Source organism: Bathycoccus prasinos, assembly GCF_002220235.1.
Source record: "Bathycoccus prasinos genomic : Chromosome_9".
In the NCBI taxonomy this organism is placed as follows: Eukaryota; Viridiplantae; Chlorophyta; class Mamiellophyceae; order Mamiellales; family Bathycoccaceae; genus Bathycoccus; species Bathycoccus prasinos.
The window spans coordinates 675517-700757 of NC_024000.1; the positions used below are offsets into that span (position 1 = coordinate 675517).

The following is a 25241-nucleotide window of genomic DNA, read 5'->3' on the forward strand; positions in this document are numbered from 1 at the left end:
AGAAAGAGAAAGTGAGTGAGAAAGAGAAAGAGAGAGACGTGAAGAACAAATTTAGTCATTAAAATAGAGATAAACGCATTGTCTGGTATTGAATGTTCCAACTAAAATCTAAAATCTACGTGCCGTCCTCGTCACAACTCGACATGAGGCGATTCATTCTTTACTTTTTCCGGTTCGGAAAACCCGACAGGTTTCTCATACGTCGATTCACGCGTTTGCGAATTATAGTAATACGTTTTCCCTTGATTTTCGTGCGCAGACCAGAAGGTGAGATTTGGATCTTCGTCTTCGACGGGGGGAGGAGGAATGTTCGCCGCTGCTTCAGCTTCTCGTTGCGTCCTGAGCGCTTCAGCTTCTTCGTGTTGTCTGCGCTGAGCCTCGGCAGCTTCCTGTTCTTTGCGCTGCCGTTCCTTTTCTTCCTCTTCTTCTCTATCTTCTCGTCTGCGCTGAGCTTCAATGGCTTCTCGTTCCTGGCGTTGCCGTTCTTCTTCTTCTTCTTCTCGTCTGCGCTGAGCTTCTACGGCTTCTCGCTCCTGGCGTTGCCGTTCTTCTTCTTCTTCTTCTCGTCTGCGCTGAGCTTCTACGGCTTCTCGTTCCTGGCGTTGCCGTTCTTCTTCTTCTTCTCGTCTGCGCTGAGCTTCTACTGCTTCTCGTTCCTGGCGTTGCCGTTCTTCTTCTTCTCTAGTAGCAGCTGCAGCAGCAGCGGCGGCGGCGGTTGCAGCCTCCGCTTCTTCTTCTTGTTGTTGCTGTATCTTTTGTTGTTGTCTTTGCAACCTTTCTTCTTCGTCAAAGGAAGGTGTCGGCGTCGGCGGCGGCGTATTCGTTTCCTTCGGCGCGGCACCAAAGCCTCTTTTTTTCGCTTTCGGTAAACCCATGGCACCACTGTTAGCTCCTCCTGCAGGCAGTCTCGTCTCCATCTCCGCTAACTCTCTCTCTAAAACCGCATTCCGCGTTCGCAAATGAATCGATTCTTTTCGTAACGTCATCAATTCGCCCATAAACGAGTTCGCCGAAGCCAACTCGGATTTGGCCTCTGCAAACGCGGCTATCGATCCAGCTAGCCCGCACATCCACTGCGTGGGTTGTAAATTCTTATCGTTCTTTCCGTGCGCGTCTAAAGCTTTCAGCATTGGTTCGCGAATGGTGTCCCACGCGATTTCTGGCGTAAAATGTTCATCTTCTCCCTCTTCTCCTTCTCCGTCCTCTTGCGTTTGTCGCTGTTGCTTCTTTCGCGCCACTTCCTCGTAAAACTGATCGTTCAAGTTATTCATCAACTCCCAAATATCATTCGCACAGTTATGGTCGATGCTGGTATCCACCATTTCTCGAAACGCGCTCGTCGCGTTCGCTAAAATCACTTTATCCAAGAAATCAATAAAATCCTCCTTCCCTAATCTCGGATTGAAACCGGCGTTTTTGTTGGCGAATATAGGCATGACTTTAATTTCCGCGTCTACGTTGAACTCGTCGTCACTTTCGTCGATATCGGCGACCAGAGTGATCCCGTAACTCTCGCGCACCGGTTGCCCGACGGTGACTTCGCACCCGAACAAACTCTGTCTCGAGAACAACGCGGCGTTCTTCTCCCCTATCACCGTGGCGATAAAATTAAACACGTCTTCGTCTACCGGTTCAAACACAGCTACGCGCATTTTGGCATCTCCTTCTCTGCGCGGTCTCGCGAGCCAATCACACGCCGCGTGTTTGTTATCGCCGTCGTCGTCGAACGAGGACGACGACGACCCAATCGACCCCGATCCAAACCTCGGCGCCTTCTCGCCCGCCGTCCTCAAATCCGTCACCCCGTCTCTCGCGCTACTCAACAACTCCATGTAACTCACCGGATCGCTATAATTCCCTTTCAAAATATTCAACCCCCCCGATTTCCCGTACAACCCGACAACCCCGCACGCAAACCTCCTCGCCTCTTGCTTTTTCATCTTCCCGAAAACCTCCCCGATGGCTTGCGCCGTCCTCCCCGGCATGTTCACTTCCAACACTTTATACGCCGCGTCCATCGCTCGCGCAACCTTCCGAAACGTCGGGTACCACTCGTCGATGCGTTCTTGACACTGCATCGACCTGTCCTCCGGTAAGACAGAGACGAACATCTTCCCATCTTTCCCCGCCATCATCCTCGTTTCGAATTGCGAGAGTTGCACTTTTTCCGCGTTCGGTCCCAGCGCGACGAGCTCTGGTCCTTCGCCTCGTTCGCCTGCTAATTGGGCAAATTCATTCTTATTCGTTTTCTTCTTGCTCCTGCTTCTTCTCGTTTTTTCTTCCTCTTCCTCCTCTTCCGCGTATTCCGCCTCTTCCTCGTACCGGTCGTTTCTGTTCTTTTTCCTTCGAAACGCCTCGTCACTGTCGGCGTTCATTTTGCGAGTCACACCATCGTCGTCATTTTCATCGACGCATTCGATTTCACGCACACAACGCAAAGAGAGGAGGAGGACAAAAACGAGGAGGAAAACCCCAGAAAACGCAGAGGAGAACAACGATTTGTCGTTGAAAAAGCTCTTCATTTTCCTTCTTTTTTGTCTTTTTCTTCGAACAACGATTGGGAGGACGAAGTCGTCGGCGTTTCGCGCGGAGAAATCCATCGCGCGATGTGATGCAATCGCAATGGGGAAACAGCGATGCATTTTCGCATCTTCATTGCTCCTCCTCGCGCGCTTTGAACGCGTTCCGGAAAGCTTCTCCTCGGAGAACACACACACCGAGAACAACAACAACAACAGACAGCAGCAAAAGAATGGGTGGTGGTGGTAAAGGAGGAGGAAAATTCCTGGCGCATTTCGGCCGCGCGTTACTCGCCTCCCTCTTCCTCTTCTCCGGGATGCACAAATACCACGCGCTCACACGCGCGAATTCCATGTCGGATTTCCACTTGCTCGAGCACTCGATCGCCCCGCGATTCGCGGAAACGAGAGCGGCTTTGAGCGCATCTTTAGCCAAAACGCAGTATTTGAAACGCGTCTCTTCAGAAAAAGAAATCATGGAACACTTACTCGCGCTCGACGACGCGACGATCGCCATGTGCGGGACGATTGTTGAAATACTCGGCAGCGTTTTGCTGATGCTGAATTTCACCTTGGGAAGTAAACTCCTGATGGCGTTCGTCTCGTGCGTGACGCCGATAATGCACCCGTTTTGGCGCAGAGAGGAATTCAGCGCCTCGCGAGAAATCGAAACGATCATGTTCTGGAAAAACGTGGCACTTTTTGGAGCACTCGCGATGCACGTCGGGATGAGCAAGGAAGAAGCAAAGGAGGAGAAAGAGAAGGAGGAGTAGAAACGCGTAGGACGTTGCGAGCGCGCCGCGCGGAGTTGGTTGTGGGATGAAGGCGGTGGATGGTTCAAAGGGAACGTCTTCTAAAGATAGAACATAAAAAGGGGGGGGGGAGAGAGAGAGAGACGCTGTAGTTGTAAAACACGACGCGATTAATAATACTTCGTGTACTTATATGTGTATATACTTCATTGTGTTGTTGTTGCTATTCTTTAATTTAGTCTTGGAAGAACAAACGCGAAAGAATCGAAGAGGAGAAAAAACTTCCCATTCTTCTTCTTCTTCTTCTTCTTCTTACTTCTTCGATCGACCGTTCTTCTTCTTCGGCTTCTCGTCCTCCTCTTCCTCTTCTTCTTCCTCCTCTTCGTCGTCGTCTTCTTGGACCTCGTCCGTTTTCTTGGCCTTGCCAACCTTCTTCTTCGTCGCGGCGGTTTTCTTCGCGTCTTTAACGAACGGCGACACGATGAAATACAAGATGGAAAGCAACGAAGTCGCCAAGAACGCGTACAAAGCCGCGACGTTTTCGGCCATGAAGTCAACCGGTTTGGTTAAAACTTCACCGGCTTTACCCGGAATCTTCTCGACGACCTTGTACATTAAATCAGTCACTTTCCCTGGGAAGCCCGCGGCGTTGGCCGCTTTCTTTGCCTCGGCTTTTTCCGCCTTCTCCGCGGCTTTTTCCGCCTCTTCCGCCGCTTTCTCTTCGGCTTCTTTCAGCGCTTTCTCTTTCGCTTCTTTCTTCGCCTCGAAGTCGAACGTTTCCGCGGCTTTATCCACCGTGTCGAAGTCTTTACTGATCAAAATGTTATCCAAAGTTAAACCGTCGCTCATGGTCCAAATTTCCAACGCTACCGCGGATATCTTACCAACGTTCTCAAACGGCGTCGGATCTTCGTAGTATTTCGGGTTTTCGATTTGTTTTGGCGCCCATTCACCTTTGTACAAAACGTTGTCGATCATGGGCGCCGACCACGGGCCTTTATAGTCCGGATTCTCTTTCATCGGCTGCTCCCACTCGCCGCATCCCGGCGCTTCCTCGCACCTCGGGTTCGGTACCAACGGCGCTTCGTACTCGCCGTCTTCTTCTTCGTCCCAATCTTCCGGCTCTTCCGCCTCTGGGTCTTCGATTTCCTCCGGCTCATCGTCCAACCATCCTTCCGGTTTCGTCGCCTCTTCGTCCAAAATCTCCATAGGCGCGTCTTCGTCCCAATCGTCCGGTTTCTTCGCGTTCGGGTCCGGAATCTGCTTCTCGTCCACCCAATCTTCCGGTTTGGAATCTTCCGGATCGTCGATCATTTTCGGCGGGTTAAACGGCGGTTCGAAATCTTCAAAAATAGACCCTTCCTTTTCAACTTTGCCGTCAATTTTCACCTCGTACGTGTGCTCCTTCGTGTTCACCAAGAGCGTGTACATGTGCGGCGCCTTGTCCGACGGCATCTTCGGCGGATCCTTCAAGTGCTTCTCTTCCAGTTCCCCGTCTTTCGGACTTTTGTGTTTAAAAATCACGTGCACTTTGTTATTCGACCCGCACTTATCCGGACCAAACATCAGAACGTACGGCGAAGACCCGTCCATCTCTTTCCCCGTGTTCGCCTCCTCCGTCAAGTACTTCAAATACGCGCCGCCGCAATCCAGACCTTCCGTTTGCGCGGCTTCAAACTGAATCGCGAAACCGTCGCGCGGATCGAACGGTGTGCTTAATTGTTTCGTGTACCCGTAGTGTCGAGCTTTTTCCGGAACTTTGAGAGATTTCTCGCCGTTTTCGTTCGCCAGTTCCACGACGCCTGTTGTTTGTTTGTGAAAAGACAGTCACCAGAGAGAGAAACAGAGAGAGAGAGAATGTATTGGTGAGTAATCAAAAATATGCGAGCGCGACGGAAAACAGAGGACGAACGAAGGATCACACAAAATCATCATCTGCGCGCCTCTTTTGGTGAATGAAATGTACTAAAGAGCTCGCGAACAAAACGTGTTTTTGGCGGCCCAACGAGACGATGATGATGCGATCGCTTTTCCCGAGACGATCGGAATTGGTACTCGTACACCTTTCTCTCTCGTCTCTCGCGCGTATTTCTTTCAAACGCGAGACGACGAGCGCTTTGAAACCAACACAAACGCGCGCACGTATCGTTCGTCCGACGAGAGAGAGGGAGAGAAAAACAACTACGCACCGGTGTATTGCTCGACTTCCGATTTCACCCATCCTTTGAGTCCGTCGTCGAACGTTTCCAAAAACGCCGCTCCGTCTAACTTTTGCTGTTCCTTTCCATTCGCGCGGGAAAGAGAAGACCCGGTCGTGACGAACGCCACGGTGGCAACCGTCGCGATCGTTTTCAATCCTCCCATCGTATTTATACGTTGCGTGTGCTGCGTTTGATCGATAAATATGTGTGTGTTTGTGTGTGTTTTAAGTGGGGAAAGCCACGGGAAAGAATCGAAAGAAAAGACCACTTGGCCTCGCCAGAGTAATATACGAAATCGCTCGAAAAGAGAGAGCTTTTAAAAAAGGAGGGAGAAAGAAAAGAGGGAAAAAGTGGTCGCGCGTGTTGGGTATTTAGGGGTTTGTCGACTCCAGCCAATGAGAAGCTTTTGAGTATATTCCACCACACACACGAGAAAGCTTTTTAGATATTCCCATTTAGTAAAGTGGTTGTTTATTGTTGTGTAGAGAATGAGGACGACGAGCGCGGTGGTCGCGCAGCAAGGACAGCAGCTATTAAAGCCGAACAAGAATACCAACGTGAAAAGAAGAGCGAACGAGAAAAAGGAAGAAAGCGCGGTGATTAAGTTCAAAAACAGAATTCCATCGTCTGTTCCCAAAACTGTGGTTGTCGGGGAAAATCGTGACGTCGCAAATTCCGAAACGTCAAAGTCCTCTCGAAGAGCTGTGTTAGCGACGAAAGGAATTCTGGTCCTGTGCGAAGCGACCGTATTCCCCTGGCTCTCGGAATTCTACACCAGACCGAAAGGCGGAGGCGTTTTAGACGGCTTCGATATCCCAAACGCGAACAGAGATATTCGAGTGTTTTCGAGTGAATTTTTCGAGAGTTTGTTGCCGGCGGAATATTCAGAGTACGACGTCTTGCGCGCGAAAGAATGTTTAAAAACCGGGGAGAGTTTGATGAAAGAACAAAAGTGGGACCAGGCGATCGTGTCGTTACAACAGATTGAAAAGTTAATACCGAGGGAGTATAAGATGAATCAAAAGACGAAACTTTTAATCGCGGAGTGTTATAAAGCGATGGGCGCGCCTCAATATTTCAACGCGGAGTATTTGGAGGCGAAAGGGAGCGTGTGGTGGTGGGGGAGAGGGTTGAGGTGGCCCGGGTGGTACATCATCGCGTATTTAGGGGCGAGGCACGTTTTCTTTGAAAGTAAGGAGGATAAGGTTGGCGAGGCGAGCATTACGGAAGGGATTTTGATTAGCGTGCTTGCTATCAGTTATCTCATGTTACTGAATCAATTCGGTTTGCCCGATTTGTAAATGTAAACTAAGCGTCGTTGCGACATTTTTGTACATTATCATCTATTATTATTATTACTACTACTACTACTACTACTACTACTACTATTACTACTATTCGTTTAAATCTCGAGGCGCGTACCGCGGATTTGGCTTTTTCGTTTCCATCGGTGAGACGAATCCCGGAGCGGTCATCGTCGGCGATTTTACAAAGCTCGATTTCTTCTTCGGCGCGTCCATGGCTTCAAACATTTTTAGGGAATCTTTGAACCCAGGCGAGGCGTGAATAATTTTCTCGGATAAGGAGGTATCGGAGTCGTCGTCGCCGTCTACTGCTGCTGCTGCTACTGCTGCTACCGCCGCGCCGCTACCTCTGCTGCCTTCACCTCTGTCGCTCTCTTTTTTCGATGGAGTTTTAAAAGTCTCGTTTGTTTTCTTCGCGCTAAGCGTTGCTTTGTCTTCAAAGTCCTGGACGAACCAATCGGAAGGACGCGCGAAGCTATCCGCGTAATCCTGTTTCGTCGGCGTGATTTCAAACTCTAGCATTTCCTCCTCCAGATCCGCTTCAGATGCGCATTCTTCTTCGAACTCGAACTGTCCTCCATGCGACGGGTGTTGTTCTTGTTGTTGTTGCTCGTCGACGACGATAACCTCCAACAAATCTCCTCCTCCGTTTATTTCTTCTTCTTCTCTTTCTCTTTCACGTTCTCTCCGCACGACTCTCGTCGCATCCGCACCAATTTTTTGCATCGTCATTTCCCCACTCGCAACTGGATTCCAGGACCCAACGTTTGAAGGCGTGACCATTTGAAACGATTTGCTTGTCGTTGTATTCGCTTTTGTCGCCGTAGTCGTCTCATCTTCTTTGTTAAATGTATTATTCTTCTTAATCTCCGCTATGCGCCTCGCCATATCCGCCGGGTTCGACGTCAGTAGTTGCACTTTCTCTCGTCGAACTTCTTCTTCTTCTTTGTATTCTTCTTCTTTATCTTCTTCTCCTTCCGTTTTTGCGCGTTCGCGTTCGCGTTCAAAGCCTCCAACAGAAGAAGAATTCAAAGAAGAATCCATCGCCTGTTTTATCAGCGCCTTCTTATACGCCGCTCTCAGCCGTAACGCTAACGCCGGCGCGATTTTCATCGGCAACCCGCGCTCCTCGCAAAAGTTCACGCACATCTCCGCCGCGTCGTCGTAGTTTTTGTTCGTTAATCGTATCGATAAATACTGTTGTTGTTGTCCTCGGGAAGAATTCGATTCGATTTCGATATCAATCTGTCCCATGATTTTACTTTCCCTCCTCAAACTCCTCCATTTCCTCCTCCTCCTCTTTTGGTCCTCGTCCTCGATATCAACAGCAGCAGAAGCATCGGTAGCAGCAGCAGCAGCAGATGCCATCGTTTCCCTTTCCTCTCTCTCTCTCTCTTCTCTCTGTTTTAAAATAAAGTGTTCGTTATGGGGAAGTTACAATCACTTTTCCCTTTCAAAAGAAGGACAGAAAAAAAAGCAGAAGAAAAAAAACACTTGTTGTTTTTGTGTCGGTTCGTTTTCTCTTTCTTTCTTTCTTTCAAAAAAAAACAAAAAAAAACGCTCGCTTGGTCAACGCTTTTTGAGCGATCATCAACTCATCATCACATCACACTCATCTCATCGCAGGAGTAATAAAGCGTCGACCGGACAAACATCTTTTCTTTTACCACTCACCGATTGAAAGCGCGCATTTATATATACACACGCACACACACGTATACGCACGCGTATCAATAGTAATACGGTGATGCGAGGAGAAGAAAACGAAGAAGAAAACGAGACGGCGAAACGAAGAAAACGAAACGACGACGATGATGTACAAATCACATGCGCCCCCGAGGAGGAGGAAGAGGAGGAGGAAGAGGAGCTTTTGAAACGCGGCCGTCCGCTCGCGTGGGGAGTCGCAAAGACACGAACGCCTTTTCGCGAAGTGCGCTTTGAAGAAGGACGTCAGTACGAATGCAGGATTCCTTCTTTGCTCGCGGCGTTTGAGCAAATTGAGCAAAAGTTGAAGAAGAAGAAACCGATTTCGACCGATCCGAAGACGTTCGATCCAGACACGATTTTGAAAATTGACGAGGATTGCTCCGAGAAGGCGATAAGTTTAGGATACAAGCTCGGGACGATTAAACATTCGGCGTACGCTTTGTTGGCGATGGCGGGGCCGGGCGGAATGAAGGCGGCGAACATTGTGAGCATCGCGAAGCGGTTGGACTTGTATAATCCGGGTACGTGCAAGACGCCGAATGGCTCAGTCACCGCGGTGTTATCGCAAGGTGCGCACTTTCAAAGAATTGCGCCGGGTAGGTACGCGTTAAAGGAACACGTAACGGACGAATTGCGGGGTGGAGATGTGTGGCATCCGAAAACGAAGGAGACGGAACGGGATGATGTATCGGTGATTGATTTAGTTCGTTCGGGACAGCTCAGACCGTCGTTCCGCGGCTCTTCTGAAGCTGTTACTAATGATGACATCGTTAATGTAAAATCATTCTTAGAGAAGAATCAAAATAAACACTCTTTGACTCTCCAGGAGACTCCCGAAGTGGTCCGAAACCACTTTGGTCCGAAACCGAAGTGGTCCAAAGAGGAAGACGAGGAGTTGATTCGTTTGGTCGCGAAATTTGGCACTCGCTGGTCGTCAGTTTCGAGAGCGCTGAACGGGCGAGTTGGCAAACAGTGCCGCGAACGATGGAACCATCATTTGCGACCGGACATTCGACGCGGGTTGTGGTCGACGAAAGAAGAGTCAAAGTTGATCGAGTTACACAAGGTGCTCGGAAACAAGTGGGCGGATATCGCGAAAGGTTTACCCGGACGGACGGAAAATTCGGTGAAGAACCACTGGAACGCGACGTTGCGAAGGGGAAGGACAGACGGAACGCCGAGCGAATTGAGAGTGTACGCGACGACGCAAACGAAAGGGAGAGGACCAATTGGACGACCGAGAAGTCGGCATAATAGTCCCAAAGATGACGAGCGAGAGGCATTGAAGGAAAAGATTTTGTCCGCGAGCGTTCAAGAGATGGTCTCGGCGAATACCGACGACAGTTCGGAGGAAGAAAACGGCGAGGAAGAAACAGAAAAGCACGATACGATGGAAAATCCCCATAAAACCCTCGACGGATTCAAGTGGCGAAAATACGGTCGGAAGAACATCAAATTGGCTTCTTCACAAGTAACGAGAAGTTACTACCGATGTACGCGTCCGAATTGTCCGGCGAGGAAGCAAGTGGACGAAAACGGCCTCGTGAAGTACGAAAACGCACACAATCACGAGAGGCCGAGTTTGTTGTCGCGCAAAAAAGAGCAGAAGCAGCAGCAAAGAGTTTTGGTCGACATGGAAGTGAAAAGAGCGCACGAGTTACTTCGCGAACATTACAAAAACAAGTTAAGCCACTTCATGCTAGAAGCTAACGTATACTTTAAAAACAAGATTAAACTCGAGCGCAACTTGCACGAGCTCACGATCGCGAAAGCGAATCGAAGAATTTCACAGATGATACTGGACTTGACGCTCGCGAGAAAAGAAAACGAAAAGCTGAAAAACATCTTCTCAGACGGACGCGAAAAGCTGACCCCCCGTGACGGAGAAGAAAGAGGAGAACCACCCGCGAAACCCGAGACGCCGACGACGACCAAAGACGGAAACGACGACCGGGGCGATAAAAAAGCAAGAAAAAAAGAAGAAGAACAAGATGAAGACTTCCAAATTAGCAACTTGGTCTCGAATTATTCTCCCGAGAAACGTAAGGAATGGGCGATTCGACATCTCGTTACAAAAGGGTAATCGTAGAAGAATTTGAGCACCCTGTCTTTTCATACTTTCCTACAAAAAACTTCTTTTCTCCACAAAATCCACTTCAATCGTCTCGCTCTTTTCCCTTCTCCTTCTCATCGTCAAAATGTTTGGAGATCACGGCGTGTTCCGAGCGACGAGCGGGCCAAGTCGAGGTCACTTTGAACCTCAAGTTCTCGAACACGTGCGCAAAAGAAAAGAGAGGAGAGCGAGGATGAAGAAATCTTCCCTCGTTGTGTCCGATTGGACGGAGAATCTCTCCTCTTTGGGATCATCATCATCATCAACCGACGACGACGAAGAAGAAGAAGAGATCTTACCGACGCAAACAACGACCCCATCGCAAACGCCGGAAAAACATACGCGTAAACGGTTGAGCGTAAAAGCCGGGGACATGTCCTCTCCACCGCTGCCGGAGTTAAAAGAAGAGCGAACGAGTAAAATTATCTCCGTCCAATTCTTCTCCGAGACAGACGAGGAGGAAGGGGAAAAGGAGAGAGAAAATGTGAGCACCACCACCAAAGAAGAAGAAAAATGCTTCGAGACTTTAGTTCGCGAGGAAGTCGAGCGACAAAGAAGCAAGAAGGAACACTTGACGGTATCGTTTGAGGAGGAACGCAACTGTTGTTATCACGTGATACCGGTGACGAGCAGAGAGTGTTTGATCGAATGCCCGCTGGCGTACGGGAACCAAGCGCAGGCGGATTTCGAGGCGCGGTTAGTCGAAAGGTTTTCGAGGAGGAAGAACAAGATGAAAGTGAGCGAAGTGGACGAGAGAGAGAATAGGTACGAGTTGAAACCGTTACACCCGGTGTCGACGAAATCGAGGTGGAGGGAATTGTTGGAGCCGTCGGTGCAAGTGGTTGGTGGAGGGAAGAGGAAAGAGTTAACTTACGACGAACGCGAGGAGAGGAGGAAGTTCGTCGCGACGCCTGAGAAGGAAATGACGACGACGAAGAAACCTGCCGCAAGAAGAAGAATAGACGAAGAGTACGAGTTGCCGACAAAAGTGGACGATTCCGTGTGGAAGGATTTACCGGAAAACATCAGAAATCAGTATTTGATCCAAGTGGAAACGCAAAAGAACAAGAACAACAAGACAGAAAAAGGAGAAGAAGAAGAAGCCGTCTTGGTTGTCGAACGAAGATCAGCGCCTAACGAATACAGACCCGATACGATTACCACTACACCGTACCAAACGGCCACAAATGTTTATAATTTGAACCCCTCCGTGGTGAAAGAAAAGATTACGCACGCCTTGGACATGCAATCGAAGGAAAGAGTTGACGGTCGCCTGAATGCGATATTACACGTGATTCGCGTCATTCGAAACGATTTGAGAAGAACTCGAGGACGAGAGGAAAGCAGAGACTTTTCGGATTGGATACAACACGACTTGGCGAAAAGCTTCCCGGGATGGAGAGCCAAGTTGAGCATGGCTGTAAACACGAACGATTTGATCCCCGCATAAATAGTTTAATGCATTTAGATACAGCAAAAGTAGTTAGAAAACAAACGAAGTTTCTCTCTTTTAAACACACAACAAGCGCGCTCTCTATAACATTTTTCCCAAACTCTTCTTTGAATTTATTTCTTCAAAGGCACAAAATCACACGGCACCAGCACCTCGTTCGTCCTCAGAAAAGATATGGTCCACGGCGGATTCCACCCGAAAACTTCCACGTGATCCTCCTTGACGTTCTTCACCTCCTCGTCTCCTCTCAAGCTCTCCAGCAACGCCTTCGTATTCTCGTCCACGTTCGCTTTCCGAAAGTACCCGCTAAACGTTCTCACCGCCACGGTTCGTTCCGGAACGTCCACCACTCTCACGTTCTCCTTCGATGGTTGCGGTGCTTCGCTTTTTGACTTAATCTCGCTCGCGGGTAGGAAAAATCGCATGTTATACCGTTGTTGTTCTTTATCGCCTTTAGGCGCTTCGACCACTTTTCCCATGGACACCGGTGCCTTTGTTATAGATATGAATTTAGAAAACAATCAAGAAAACGAAACGCACCGTCATGGAAATCTTCTCCTCTCGCTCGTTTTCTGGTTTCGACATCACGCCTATGTATTTCGCCAGGGACATGAAACTCTTCCCTTGACCTCCTAACACGTGTTCCTAAGAGTTGTTGATGTTTAGTTTAGTTACGATAAAACGATTTCCAATTCTAAAATTCTGATGTGTCTGCGTCGTCGTCGCATACAAAAAACAAACGCACCGCTTCGTAGCTCGTCTCGACCGCGATTGCTTGCGCGTAGCGTCGGATTTCATACTCCGCTGTTTTCTTGAGCAAGGAAAAGTGAGGCGATTCTTCGTTTATTTTTCCAAAGATGGACAACGCGGCACCCATCTTTGTTGTTGTGACGTCTCAAATGCAGGAACTTTTTGCTCTGTCTGTAGTATTAGTTTGGTATTACAAATGAAATGAAACGTGAATGAAACACACGTTTATAAATATTAGTCTTCTTTCTTGAGCGAGCAAGAATGCGGCGGTCCGTGGTCGGCGTCTTCGCACTTCCACTTCTTGCCGAAATACGCAGCTTTGACGAACATTTCGGTCGTGTCGAGCTTGGGTTGTTTCGAGAGCCACATTCGGACGTCGCCGTCAAACGCGGAGTTGTAAAACATGTAGCTCATATCCACGGCGCGCTCCGGACGCCAGTGGGAGAGATCCGCGTTGAAATTTTTGCAGTTTTTGAACATGCTGAACATTTTTTCGACTTTGGAGACGTTCCATTTGGAAATGTCGCCGTTGAATGTGCTCGCGGATTGGAAGAGGCCGTTCATGTTCGTCGCCGAGGACGTGTCCCATCGATTCAAGTTTTGGTTGAAGCTGGAGGCGTAGTGGAACATGTGTTCCATATTTTCCACTTTTGCGGTGTTCCAGTTATCCAGAGGTTGGTCAAATTTTTCCGAGCCGTAGAACATGTACGAGGCATCTTTGACTGAATCCATCACTAAATCGTTTACGTTCGAGTTGAATTTCATGGCGTTACGGAACATGTTCGAGGTTGTCAATAAAGCGTCGGTGTGTTTGAACGCATCTTTATCGAACTCGTCGGCTTCGCGAAACATAGATTCCATGGATTTCACTTTCTTCACGTTCCAAGGACGAACGTCTTTGTTGAATTTGGACGCGGCGTAGAACATGCCCGTCATGTCGTTCACGTTGGACGTATCCCACTTGGAGATGTCTTTGTCAAAGGAGTTGGCGAAGTAGAACATGGAGAACATGCTCGTGACTTGCGACGTATCCCACTTGGAGATGTCTTGGTTGAACTTGAACGCGCTGGAAAACATGCCGGAAAAATCAACCACAGATTTCGTGTCCCATTTGCTCAAGTCGCCGTTGAAGGACGTTTTATACTTGAACGCATCCGTCATGTCGGTGACGCACGAGACGTCCCATTCCGGCATGACGCCAAACATGGAGAGCTTTCCAAACCGTTCGCATAAACCTTGCACGGGTTCTTCCTCGAGACATTTCTCGATGGCAAACTCAAAAGTTTCGTCGTGGAGACGTTTTTTGTCGTCAGTGCGTTTGGCGCACTGTACCGATGGCGGTCGCGGCGGAACCGCGCCTCCATTGACGTGGACCGAGTTTTTGAGCGGGGGCGGTAAAGGAGGCTTTTCCGAAATGGTCGTACCCGAGGACGACGTAGAGGCATCTTGAATCGTCGGAGGTTTCGGAGGAACGAGCTCTTCATCGGTTTCTCCCGCGTGTTTGGAACTCTCGTATTTTTCGCTGTGATGTTCTGCCAAAGCTGGCTTCACGCCGACGTTGGATTCCATAGCGATGGCGTTGGAAACGTCCGTCGGCTTCGCCGACGGGTCGCGTTCGTAAATACCATCCGGTTTCGGAGGAAGAACAGCGGGTGGTTTCGGAACGTTTCCAGTCACGGTGGACGATGTCACGCCTCCCGGTTTCTTAACTACCGTATACGTCACCGTCGAGCTCGCTTTTGGTGGTTTCGGCGGTTGTATCTCGTGACCTTTGTAAAGAACATTCTTGTTGTCTGTTTTAGAAGAAGAGCTCTTCTTCGTCTTCTTGGTTTTCTCACTCTTCTTCTCGTCGTCATCATCGGAACTTACTTTCGCTTTTATTTTTTCTTCTTCTTCTTTTTCTTCTTCTTCTTCCTTCTTGACGACTTCTCCTTCTTCTTCCTTCTTCGGCTCGTACCCAAACTTCTCGGCGATTTTATCGGCGATGGATTTGATCGCGCCTTCCGTGATGGATTTTTTCTTCTCCGGCTCCGGCGGCGTCGACACCACGCTGTACGTCGTTCTCGTCTTTTTTTCATCGTCATAAATCGGAGCTTCCATGGCTTCGTCGATGACTTTTTCGCCCACTGTTTCATCTTTATCGATGTTCGCTTCCAACTCTTTGCGTTCCTCTTCCTCTTTCTTTAAGCGTTTCTTCTCCATCTTTTTCTCGTACGCCTCGCTCTTCAAATTTTTCTCCTTCTTCATCGCTTCGGCTAAGAGCTTTTGCGCCATCTCTTCCTCGTTCTTCAACGCTTGCTCGCGCTCTTTCTTAGCTAAGAGTTCTTTCTTGGAGAGTTTCTCTTCTTTTTCTCCTTCTTCTTCTTCTTCTTTTTGTTCTTCTTCTTCTTGTTCGCCCGCGCCCGCGACATCTTCTTCTTGAGCGTTCTGCGTAGTAGCGCAAACAGAATTCTTGTTGTAATCGCACGTTTCCGAGCACGACCCCCACTGATACGCGCTCGAAGATTTGCTCGAATCTTCGCTACTTTTACTGTAAACTCTCGAAAAGAACACGCTCGAGGTTCCAGTTTCCTCGTTGCTCACTTTACTCGGCTTCGTGCACTCTCTCAACCCGAACGGTCCGCCAATTGTTTTCACCATCGGCGCTATTTGTTGCGGGCAAAACCCGGATTGATCGGCGACGTAACACCCGACATCTTTAACCGGGTACCCGAGATGCGGCGCGTGACTGTCTTTGTTCACGATTGGGTACAAATAAAACCCGAAATTGTCGCCGTCTTCCAAGACACCTTCCTCTTCGATTTCGTACGAACCGCACTCGGTCGCGCGCATTTCGATGGATTTCGAGAAGGATAAGTTCGGGTTGTCTAATCGCGCCACTGCAATGCGAGCGCCGACGACGCCGGTCCACTCTTTCGGATCAAAATTCAATCTCTCCAGAGGCGAGCACGCCGTGTGCAACGTGATGACTTTCCCGCTCTTTTCATCAGTGCTACCAGCGGAAGCCGACGCCGCGGCAACTTTTTCCGCCGCTTTACTATTGTCCTCCTCCACGCTCTTCTCCATCTCCTCCAAAGCGCTTTGGCTCTCGGGGCCGTCGTTCTCACTCTCGTCTGCTTTTTCTCTCACTTCTTCTTCCTCTGCTTCTTTCACCTCCTCTTCTTCCTCCTCCTTCGGTCGTAAACTCTCCTGGTCCAGCGCCGGAGGTTTCGGTTCGTCCTCGAGAACCGTCTCTTGCTCTTTCTTCTTCAAAGTCTTCTTCTCAACAGCGACACCATCGACGACCTTGGGCGTCCTCGTCGTTTTCACTCCCGTCGTCGTCGCTTTCTTGCCGCCGAAACCGAGGAAAGAAGTCGTCGATGTTGTTCTTCGTCCGTACGCTTTGTCGGCCAGAGCAGAACTTGCACCAACACCCTCATTCGTACGCACAAAACGTTTCACTAACGATGCAGGAGAAGAAGAACCAGAGGAGGAAGAAACGAGCGCGAACAATCCCCCGACGCACGCGAACGCGACTGTCGCGGCGGTTTTGATCGTCGTTGTCCTTTTCTTCCTCCTCAAAGTTGTTCCGAACATTTTCGTCGCGTCCTCTTCGTTCTCGACATCAAAATCATCATTTTCATCATTTATTAAAGGTTGTCGCTCCAAATCGTAATTGAACTTGGTATTACTCCCTCTGTACCCGAGACTCATATTCGTTCCTGTCGCTGCCGCTGACGATGACGACAGAGATGATGCTTTTTCTCGTCCTCGCGACATGGATAGAAGTCGTGTAGTACGTGTGATATGATTGGAGAAAAATTCTCCTCCGCGTCCTCTTTTTAGGCTACACGTTTAGGGTTTATCTCAAAAACCCTAAATGATTGTCTTGTAAAAAGAAGAAGGGGAAAATTTTGCTTCAAAACTCGAAGTTTTACATCATCTCACATGTCGTATAACTCCTGCTGCTGTCGCTCTCGCAACGCGTCTGTTTCTCCTCCCTCTTTAGGAACGACTTCAAAGAGGAGGACGAGGACGACGACGACGAGTGTTTCTTCTTCTTCTTCGTATTCTTTAACGAGAAGAAGAACGGCTTTAAACTTTCACACGACCGCTGCGCTCATCGCGGAGGAAGGCAGCGGCGAAAACAACAACAACAACAGACGAAAAACGGTTTTGATGACGGGAATGAGCGCGTTGTTGTCTTCTTTTGCGGGGAGAACAACCAATTCACAAGCGGCTGAATTAAAAGGCCAAGTCAAAGATTGCGAAAACTGCTCGAACAGCAACACCTCTCTCCGGGAAGGCGATATGGAGTTTTTTACCTCATACTCTGGTCTGAGATACATAGACTTGCGAGAAGGCGATCTCGCGAAAGTGCCGAAGAAAGGCGACGTGGTCGTCGTCGATTGGGTCGGGTACACCGCGGGGTACCAGGCGAAGAAGATCGAGTCGACGCGAGAGACGGACGCGCCGTTTACGTTTCGAGTTGGATCCGGCGAGGCGATACCGGCGTTCGACGAAGCGGTGTTGAATATGGGGAAAGGCGGTATAAAACGCATCGAAATCGCCGGCGAGTTAGAGGAGAAATTAGGATACAGTCGGAATCCCGGTGAACGATATAACGGGGTTGGACCGAAACCGACGACGTTTGGTGGGTTGAGAGCGCTCGATTTCGTGTTGGATAACAAGACGTTGAAAGATTTTAATCGGACGCTGTTGTTCGACGTAAAGTTGGTCGCGATTAGAAGCAGTACTTAATTTTATACTTGATAATATGCGTTACTATTCTTATTATTAGTATTATTAGTATTATCATCATCGTATCATCATCATCGTCACACCATTATACCGCCGCGAAAGTACTACTCGTCAAACTAAGCATAAAGAAACGAACCAAAGAGAATATCGCTCGGAGGAATAAATAGGCGACTCCAAATGCGCTCAACAAAAAAGACCAGGCCCAAAACTGATGCGCTTTCTCCTTCAAGTCGTTCTCCTCGTCCGGTTGAAATTTACGCACGTCCAAGTCAGACCATTTGGAAAGGATTTGAACATTCGCGTCGTCGATGGCTTGCGTTTCCCAATACGCTCCTCTCGCCGGATCCCAGCGAAAGGCGCTTCGCATACCCGCGGTGGCTTTGTTCGCACCGGCGATGGATATGGTAACATTTTCCGTCGCTTTTCTGTTTTGTAAGGCGACGAAGATAATGTGCGCGACGTCTTCTCGGCTGACTTTGGAGGCGTCGATGTGGTTGGCGCCGTGCGTTAGAACGACGACTCTTTCGTTGTTGTTGTTCTTCTTGTTGTTTGCGCCGCCGCTGCTCCTGCTACTCTTCGTACTACTGCTACTACTGGCGCCGCTATTTTTCTCGTCGTCGCTATTATTATCAATTCCTTCCCAATCTGTCAAGTTCCCCGGCCGAACAATCGTATACGACATCCTTTTCGACGATTTCGTTTCGTCGTTCGCGACGCACGCCTCTCGAATCGCCAACTCCCCGAGCAATTGAAACTTAATCGTCATCGATAACACGTTATTCAACAAAACCGCTATGAAGTCAAACGCAGAATACCCGACGCTCATCCCAGTCACTCGAACGAAACGTTCGCACCCGCCTTCCTTCGCCGCCAACGCCAACTTCCTCACGCCCCAAAAGTTCACCGATTTCGGATGTCGCTCGTCCACGTTTTCCGCGTTCGTGATCCAATCGAACGGTTTCGAGATTCTCTGCGCTCCAAAACACGCGACGACTTCGTCGTACCCTTTCACGCTTTCTAATAACTGCTCCGCGGTAAAATTTGTCACGTCGCACTCGCCAAACGTCAATCGTCCTTCTTCTTCGTTTTCTTCCTTCATCGTGTCGTTTTGTGCGATGCATTTGTTCACATTTCTCGTCAACACGTGCACTCTCTCGTATCGTCTCTCCGGGTCGTTTAAAACTGTTCGAGTGATTAGAGACCCAATCCGTCCGCACCCGCCGACGATGCAGACTGATTTCTTCTTGTTGTTGTTCCGTGTGGTTCTCTCCTCCTCTGAAACTTCTTCCTCGTCTGATTCGGTTTTTCCATCATCATCGTCACATCGAGACGCGATGTGTGCTTCTTCACCAAAACCACCACAAGAACGACGACTTTTGCTCGTCGTCGACGACCGAAAATATAAAAATCTACAACAAAGCCTTCTTCTGCGCTGCTCCTCCTGACGATGATGAGAACGATGATGCTGTTGTTTTTGAGGAGCGCGTTGTTGCGCGGCAGCAAAAGACGCGATGGCAGAATACATGTTGTTTTTATTGTTGCGCGCACAAAATATCCAAACAACACAAAACACGCAACTGTCGTCACAAAGGAAGAAAGAAAAGACAAAAGGAAGGAAAAAAAAAAATGTATTTAGGGTTTCCATTTTTTTTTTTTAAAGGAAGAGACAAACAGAGAGACGAGAGCACACTTTTCTTTCATTTCACGCGAGAGTATTATACTACTCTTGCTCCTTCTCTGTAGAACAGAAGAAACGCGCACGTAATAATGTCGGCTGGAATGCCGTACGGGCTCCAAGCCATGCTGAAGGTACGAAAAAATGCGTTCTTCTCTCTTTTTGTTGTCTCACGTTTATGTCCTCTTTGACGCGTGTTTTTACGACAACGAGAGGGAGAGATGTGTTTGTTTTTTCCAACGACGAACGTGGTTTTCCGCCGTCGTCGAAGGAAACTCTCGATCTCGGCGTTGACTTCTCTCTCTGATCTTATAATCTTCTTTTCAAAACGATGACGATGATGATGATGTGTTATCACACATAAAACGACTTTTATTTTAAACAACAGGATGGTCACAAGCACTTATCCGGCCTGGACGAAGCGGTGATTAAAAACATCGAAGCGTGCCGAGAGCTTTCGAAAATCGCGAGAACGAGTCTCGGCCCGAACGGCATGAACAAGATGGTCATCAACCATCTGGAAAAATTATTCGTGACGTCGGATACGGCGGTGATCGTGAGAGAGTTAGAAGTGGCACACCCAGCGGCGAGAGTCGTGGTGATGGCTGCGGAAGCGCAGGAGAGGGAAGTCGGGGACGGGACGAACTTTGTGGTGTCGTTTGCCGGGGAGTTGTTGAGTCTCGCCGAGGAGTTGATTCGGGACGGGTTGCACCCGAGCGAGATCAGAGACGGGTATCAGAAAGCGTTGGAGAAGTGTTTGGAGTGGTTGAATGAGGAGTTAGCTATTGAAGGGACGGAGACGATGGATGTGAGAGATAAAGTGGCCGTGGCGAAACGGTTGAAAGGGACGTTGAGTTCGAAACAGAGCGGGTACGAGGAACAGTTGGCGAGTATCGTCGCCGAGGCGTGCGTGGACGTGTGCCCGAAGAAGAACGCGAAGAATTTTAACGTGGAAGACGTGAGGACGGCAAAAATTGTCGGCGGAAACATTAACGACGTGCAAACGATTCACGGGATGGTCATACGGAGAAACGTGGAAGGGTCCGTCCGACACGTAGAAAACGCCAAGGTGGCCGTGTTTGGGTGCGCCGTGGACACGCAAGCCACGGAGACGAAAGGCACGGTTTTGATTCAAAGCGGTAAAGATTTAGAGGAATATTCTAAAGGCGAGGAGCTGCAAGTGGAGAAGTACATCGACGAAATCGTCGAAAGTGGCTGTAAAGTCGTGTTCACCGGTCAATCTTTCGGCGATTTGGCGTTGCACTTTTTAGAGCGCAAGAAAATTATGGCGGTGAAAATCCCCTCAAAATTTGAATTACGAAGAGTCTGTAAAGCGACCAACGCGACGACGTTGATTAAACTAGGCAAACCTAAACCGGACGAGTTAGGGTACGCGTCGAAAATCGACGTCGTGGAAATCGGCGACTCGAAAGTGTTGGTTTTAAAACAAGACGATGCCTCTCGCGTGAGCACCATCATCTTGAGAGGCGCCACGGCGAACGCGATGGACGATTTAGAACGCGCCATGGACGACGGCATCAACGCGTACAAAGCGTTAATGAGAGACTCGCGAGCGGTTGCTGCCGGAGGTGCGACTGAAATCGCTCTCGCCAAACGCCTCAGCGACTACGCGAAAACCCAAACCGGCTTGGACCAATACGCCATCCAAAAATTCGCGCAAGCTTTAGAACTCGTCCCGAGAACCTTAGCCGAAAACGCCGGCTTAGACGCCACCAGCGTCATCGCCTCTTTATACGCCGCGCACAGTAGTAGTAACAAAAATAACAATAGAATGGGCGTGGACGTTTCCGGCGACCAGGAAACGGTCGATCTCTGCGAATCCGCCGGGATCGTCGATTTGTTGGAAGTCAAACACTGGGCGCTCAAGCTCGCCGTGGACGCCGCCAGAACCGTGTTGCGCGTAGACCAAATCATCATGAGCAAACAAGCCGGAGGCCCGGGGCCGAACGACGCCAGAGCTGGTTAAACGTCACACACACATATATATTTAGGAAACGAGAGAAAAGAGAGAGAAAGAGAGAGAGAGAAAGCGGCAATATAAGCTTTTGTCAATATAAATCAAGAGTACTACGAGTCTTAGAGAAAATTTTAAACTCCAAACCGACACACGCAAAAATCGAATGACTGGCTTTTCCTCTCTTTGCAGTCATCACCATCCTTCCATCCACCTCCTCCGCGGCAACAACAACAATAAGAACAACAACAACAACGCATCTACCAGTAAACGGCGGAATGTCGTCGTCATCACGAGTCAAAAAATCGACCCGAAATGGGGCGACGGGAGGCAATGGGGAAAAAACAAGTTAGGAAAGAAATTGGAACACCGAAGCCGGCTTATTTTGGAATACGAAGTCGCGAGAGAGTTCGTTTGGACGTTAGGGTTATACGACGAGGACGATTGGCGAGATTGGGCGAAAGACCGCAGACGCGGATGCGTGTTCATTCCGAGAGATCCCTGGAACGCGTACAGAAATCGCGGATGGATTGATATGGACGATTGGCTAGGGAGACCGTTACCGTTCGCGGAAGCGAAAGCGCTCGCGCGAGAGTTCGCGAAAGAGCGGAGGATACGGACGCAAGCGGAGTGGTGGGCAGCGGTTGATTCTCGGACGACGCCGAGTCGAGTTCCAGTCAGACCGGGTATGTATTATAGAGACGACGGTTGGATCGATTACGACGATTGGTTAGGCGTCGGTTTAGACGATGCCAAAGAAGAAGAAGAAGAAGAAGAAGAAGAACGATGACATTTTGTGTAATATATAAATACAAATATACACTAGATTCGTTAAGATAGATTACACTTGATGCTCACGGCTAGTTTTTCAAACGCGCTGCTCTTTTCGTTACCGAAAACTCTGGTCATTTCTTCCACGCACTTGGCGATGCCTAGAGCGGTGCCGTTGCGTTCGTATTTCGGATCGAGCAAGTCAAAGACGAGGACGACGCATCCTTTGCCAGCTTTGGCAAAGATATTCTTTCGGAGCAGCCGGTGCTCGTTCTCGTCGTCGTCGTCGTTATCCTCGTATTGTTCTTCTTCCTCGTCTTCTTCGTTGTATTCTAAAATAGCCTCTCCCGCGTTGAACATTCGACTTCTCGCCAAAGAGTCCACGCAGACGACTTCGCCAACATCTAGTGGCATTTTCTGTACCGGATGCCCTAAAAATTCCGCCTCTACGCCAACATCGGAGATATCGCAGTCTGCATCTTTCGCTAAGCACGCGTACGCGGTGTACAAACTATCCGAAAGAGGGAACCGTTTCGGTTTATTCCGACGATTCAGTCGATTGCTTTTCGCTATGATTTCTTCCAAGTAATAGTTTCTTCTAGTGTTGTTGTTATTAGTATTGCTATCGTCGTCGTCGTCGTCGTCGTCGTCATTTTCCGCGCTATTCTTCTTCGTCGTCTTGCTCGTCTTCATCTTCTTCTTCTTCTTCTTTTTCTCCTCGTACCTATAACTCGGCCTCAACGCGACCACTCTCACGTTCATCCCGTTCACCTCTCGCATGGCATTCATAACCGCCGGAAAATGTTTCTTCGCCAACTCGCTCGGCCGAATGCAACTCTCGTCCGTCAACGACAATACCATGTTCTCACTACCGCTGCTATTCCTCGAGCCGACGCTAAAAACTGACAAAAACTGACTCGTCGGTTGCCGAAAATCCTCCTCTTTTCCTCGCTTGGCGACGACGGCCTCCGCGACGTTCCTCTTTCTCCTCTTCTCGTACAACTCGCTCTTATTCCCACTCACGAACGCCATCAACTCTTGGCTGAACACCGGCGTCATTCGTTCCAGTTTCGAAACGTTCGACTCGATCGATTTCATCGTGATCGTTCCGCCTCCTCCCTCCTCGTTCTTTTCCTTCTCCTCACCAAAATCCCTCCTCGCCTCCTCCCCAAAGACAAACGCGTTTACGTTGCTCTTTGTGCGCATCATTTTCTTCCTCCTCCTCCTTCCTTGAAACGCATCACTGTTCCTCTTCCTTTCTGTCTCCTTCTTGGCGAACCTGCGGAGAAAAATCGACCCGCTGCTCATCGGGACGAACATCGCTCGCCCGTTCAGTTTTCTCCAAAACGGCAACGCGACGAGCGCGAAAACGAACGTTTCCACGACCGAGTGGAGGAGCGATGTCGCGCTCGTTTGGCGGCTGGTGCGATGCAAGGTTTGGAATATGACTTTATGCGTGAAGCACAGGTAAGAGAGGAGGAAGAATCCACGGCGGAGGAAGTTTTCCGTCGACGCCGGGAAAAGAGGGTGCGCGTGTTGCATTTTGATGAGAGGAAGAGTTGTGACGCAGAAGAGCTCGTACTGAGTCGTATGAAACAACGCGTTACGACGAGAGTAGGACGAAAGAACTCCATCGTTCGCACCGAACGCGATGTATGCGAGAAGAGGACCCTCGCACTATTGAGAGCGTTAAGCGAGGGAGGTAGACGTTATCTTTTTCTTCTTCTTCGTCGTCGTCGTTTTCGGTATTGTCGTCGGTAGTATCGTCGTCTCGTAAAAAGCCGCACTGGCGCTTCGCGTTGGAGCCGAAGGAGAAAACTTTTCGTTTCGTCGCGACGAGCGTGTGGCGAGATCCGCAGCTGATGAATTCAATCTCGTCTTCGTCGTTTAAATCGCCGCCTTCGATGAGGCGTGGTATCGTGGAGTATTTGACATCTTTCGGCGCGCCTATTTGCGGGTTTTGTCCGAAACCGTAGGCGGAGCCGCCTTCGCACAACGCGACGGAATGAAACAAACCGCACGCAACTTTCCGCACTCGAATGTTCATCCGCGAGAACAGAGGCACCGGTTGAAAATCATCAGGCGCTCTCGATTGACAACTCCCATCGCCGAGTTGCCCGAATTGGTTCCATCCCGAGAAAAGAAGTTCGAGTGGAGGAGAACGACTTTTATCGTCTTCCTCGTCTCGAACTTCCAAATCCTCGCCTTTCGTCCAACTCGCCCAATGTTTCATCGACGACGAGAATCCAACCGCTCGAACGACGACATCATCATCATCATCACCATCTCGTCGTTCTTCTTCTTGATTATTTCCCTTCTTCTCCTTCGCCGAAGTTATGCAAAACTCGTCGCCTTCGGGTATCATCGACATCTCAAAAGTCCTCCTCCTCTCGTTTTTCGTCCAAGCGCCTCCTGAGCGTTCGATGTCACGATGACTTTGAGAAGAAGCGTTCGTTACGCCGATGACATTTTCATCTCCTCCTCCTTCTCCAAAGTCGCACGCGAAAGCGCCGCACGCGAACAAAAAACACGACGGAGGGGTAAACAACCCCTCGTCGTCGGCGTTATCCTCTTTCGATTTCATTCGTGGTATTCTTCATCATCAACGCATACGTCGTTTTTGCGTTCGTTTTTGTCCTCTTTTCCCCTCGTCTCTTTTCCTCGTCGTCGTCGTCAAATCGTGTCTCCGTCTCGTACTCTGATCAGAAAAAAACAATCTCACTCATCGCGGACGTATACCTCGCCAAACTTTCGTTATTAAAACGTTCGTCGTCGATGAGAAATGAGAACGACGACTCATCGGATTTTCTCGAACGACTCTCGATGTCGCGACAAAATGAGAGAAGAAAAGAAGCGATGAGAGAAGCACACGAAAGAACGAATTTTATATATCCAGTGTTACAAAAAACAGAAGAAAAACCACAAACAAAAAAGAAGAAAAAATACACAAGAAAAGAAAAAAGAAAAACAAAAAAGACACATCAGCCTATGTTCAACCAATGCAACCATCTGCGGCGCGCGACGTGGGAAGTGAGTCTTGCGGGGGGTGTGTAAGAGTCACAACCCTAACTACCCTAAATACAGATTATTATTTCACAGAGTGTTGTATTTCAATATCCTCACTTATTTCCACTTCTTTACACACTATTTTCAAAACAACAACAACGATATTTTTTTTTTTAACTCGTAGTGGACCTTTTTGTGTTCTAGGTTTACTTTTTTTAAACAGCTTTTCGTTCCATTATTCTCTGCGCGTCACATCTCGCGCATTATACATACAC

At 49.1% G+C, this 25241-nt stretch overlaps 15 protein-coding genes across 15 annotated transcripts; 7 read left to right on the top strand and 8 right to left on the bottom strand.

Moving 5' to 3' along the window:
* Positions 1–131: 131 nt before the first annotated feature.
* Positions 132–2600, bottom strand: Bathy09g03660 (Calnexin (ISS); the record flags this gene model as incomplete). Its single annotated transcript, XM_007511057.1, has 1 exon — positions 132–2600. One exon carries the CDS (start codon positions 2598–2600, stop codon positions 132–134), a length of 2469 nt encoding a protein of 822 aa, XP_007511119.1.
* Positions 2601–2752: 152 nt separating this feature from the next.
* Bathy09g03670 lies at positions 2753–3292 on the top strand (the record flags this gene model as incomplete). Its single annotated transcript, XM_007511127.1, has 1 exon — positions 2753–3292. The coding sequence occupies one exon, from the start codon at positions 2753–2755 to the stop codon at positions 3290–3292; it is 540 nt and encodes a 179-aa protein (XP_007511189.1).
* A 291-nt stretch (positions 3293–3583) lies between these two features.
* Bathy09g03680 (calnexin) lies at positions 3584–5635 on the bottom strand (the record flags this gene model as incomplete). The annotated part of the gene is made up of 2 exons (XM_007510980.1): positions 3584–5073; positions 5461–5635. The coding sequence occupies 2 exons, from the start codon at positions 5633–5635 to the stop codon at positions 3584–3586; spliced, it is 1665 nt and encodes a 554-aa protein (XP_007511042.1).
* A 325-nt stretch (positions 5636–5960) lies between these two features.
* Positions 5961–6773, top strand: Bathy09g03690 (predicted protein; the record flags this gene model as incomplete). Its single annotated transcript, XM_007510922.1, has 1 exon — positions 5961–6773. One exon carries the CDS (start codon positions 5961–5963, stop codon positions 6771–6773), a length of 813 nt encoding a protein of 270 aa, XP_007510984.1.
* A 93-nt stretch (positions 6774–6866) lies between these two features.
* On the bottom strand, positions 6867–8144 carry Bathy09g03700 (unknown protein; the record flags this gene model as incomplete). The annotated part of the gene is made up of 1 exon (XM_007511202.1): positions 6867–8144. The coding sequence occupies one exon, from the start codon at positions 8142–8144 to the stop codon at positions 6867–6869; it is 1278 nt and encodes a 425-aa protein (XP_007511264.1).
* Positions 8145–8523: 379 nt separating this feature from the next.
* On the top strand, positions 8524–10566 carry Bathy09g03710 (predicted protein; the record flags this gene model as incomplete). Its single annotated transcript, XM_007510883.1, has 1 exon — positions 8524–10566. One exon carries the CDS (start codon positions 8524–8526, stop codon positions 10564–10566), a length of 2043 nt encoding a protein of 680 aa, XP_007510945.1.
* A 115-nt stretch (positions 10567–10681) lies between these two features.
* On the top strand, positions 10682–12046 carry Bathy09g03720 (unknown protein; the record flags this gene model as incomplete). Its single annotated transcript, XM_007511065.1, has 1 exon — positions 10682–12046. One exon carries the CDS (start codon positions 10682–10684, stop codon positions 12044–12046), a length of 1365 nt encoding a protein of 454 aa, XP_007511127.1.
* Positions 12047–12162: 116 nt separating this feature from the next.
* Bathy09g03730 (SOUL heme-binding protein) lies at positions 12163–12926 on the bottom strand (the record flags this gene model as incomplete). Its single annotated transcript, XM_007511165.1, has 3 exons — positions 12163–12540; positions 12590–12694; positions 12795–12926. 3 exons carry the CDS (start codon positions 12924–12926, stop codon positions 12163–12165), a joined length of 615 nt encoding a protein of 204 aa, XP_007511227.1.
* Positions 12927–13033: 107 nt separating this feature from the next.
* Positions 13034–16558, bottom strand: Bathy09g03740 (predicted protein; the record flags this gene model as incomplete). The annotated part of the gene is made up of 1 exon (XM_007510853.1): positions 13034–16558. One exon carries the CDS (start codon positions 16556–16558, stop codon positions 13034–13036), a length of 3525 nt encoding a protein of 1174 aa, XP_007510915.1.
* A 168-nt stretch (positions 16559–16726) lies between these two features.
* On the top strand, positions 16727–17539 carry Bathy09g03750 (predicted protein; the record flags this gene model as incomplete). The annotated part of the gene is made up of 1 exon (XM_007511020.1): positions 16727–17539. The coding sequence occupies one exon, from the start codon at positions 16727–16729 to the stop codon at positions 17537–17539; it is 813 nt and encodes a 270-aa protein (XP_007511082.1).
* Positions 17540–17624: 85 nt separating this feature from the next.
* On the bottom strand, positions 17625–19064 carry Bathy09g03760 (predicted protein; the record flags this gene model as incomplete). The annotated part of the gene is made up of 1 exon (XM_007511131.1): positions 17625–19064. The coding sequence occupies one exon, from the start codon at positions 19062–19064 to the stop codon at positions 17625–17627; it is 1440 nt and encodes a 479-aa protein (XP_007511193.1).
* A 242-nt stretch (positions 19065–19306) lies between these two features.
* On the top strand, positions 19307–21201 carry Bathy09g03770 (T-complex protein 1 subunit theta; the record flags this gene model as incomplete). The annotated part of the gene is made up of 2 exons (XM_007511050.1): positions 19307–19348; positions 19603–21201. 2 exons carry the CDS (start codon positions 19307–19309, stop codon positions 21199–21201), a joined length of 1641 nt encoding a protein of 546 aa, XP_007511112.1.
* Positions 21202–21355: 154 nt separating this feature from the next.
* Bathy09g03780 (unnamed protein product) lies at positions 21356–21979 on the top strand (the record flags this gene model as incomplete). Its single annotated transcript, XM_007511164.1, has 1 exon — positions 21356–21979. The coding sequence occupies one exon, from the start codon at positions 21356–21358 to the stop codon at positions 21977–21979; it is 624 nt and encodes a 207-aa protein (XP_007511226.1).
* A 70-nt stretch (positions 21980–22049) lies between these two features.
* Bathy09g03790 (unknown protein) lies at positions 22050–23502 on the bottom strand (the record flags this gene model as incomplete). The annotated part of the gene is made up of 2 exons (XM_007510960.1): positions 22050–22071; positions 22112–23502. The coding sequence occupies 2 exons, from the start codon at positions 23500–23502 to the stop codon at positions 22050–22052; spliced, it is 1413 nt and encodes a 470-aa protein (XP_007511022.1).
* Positions 23503–23563: 61 nt separating this feature from the next.
* Bathy09g03800 (hypothetical protein PGTG_18813) lies at positions 23564–24331 on the bottom strand (the record flags this gene model as incomplete). Its single annotated transcript, XM_007510989.1, has 1 exon — positions 23564–24331. The coding sequence occupies one exon, from the start codon at positions 24329–24331 to the stop codon at positions 23564–23566; it is 768 nt and encodes a 255-aa protein (XP_007511051.1).
* Positions 24332–25241: the final 910 nt, after the last annotated feature.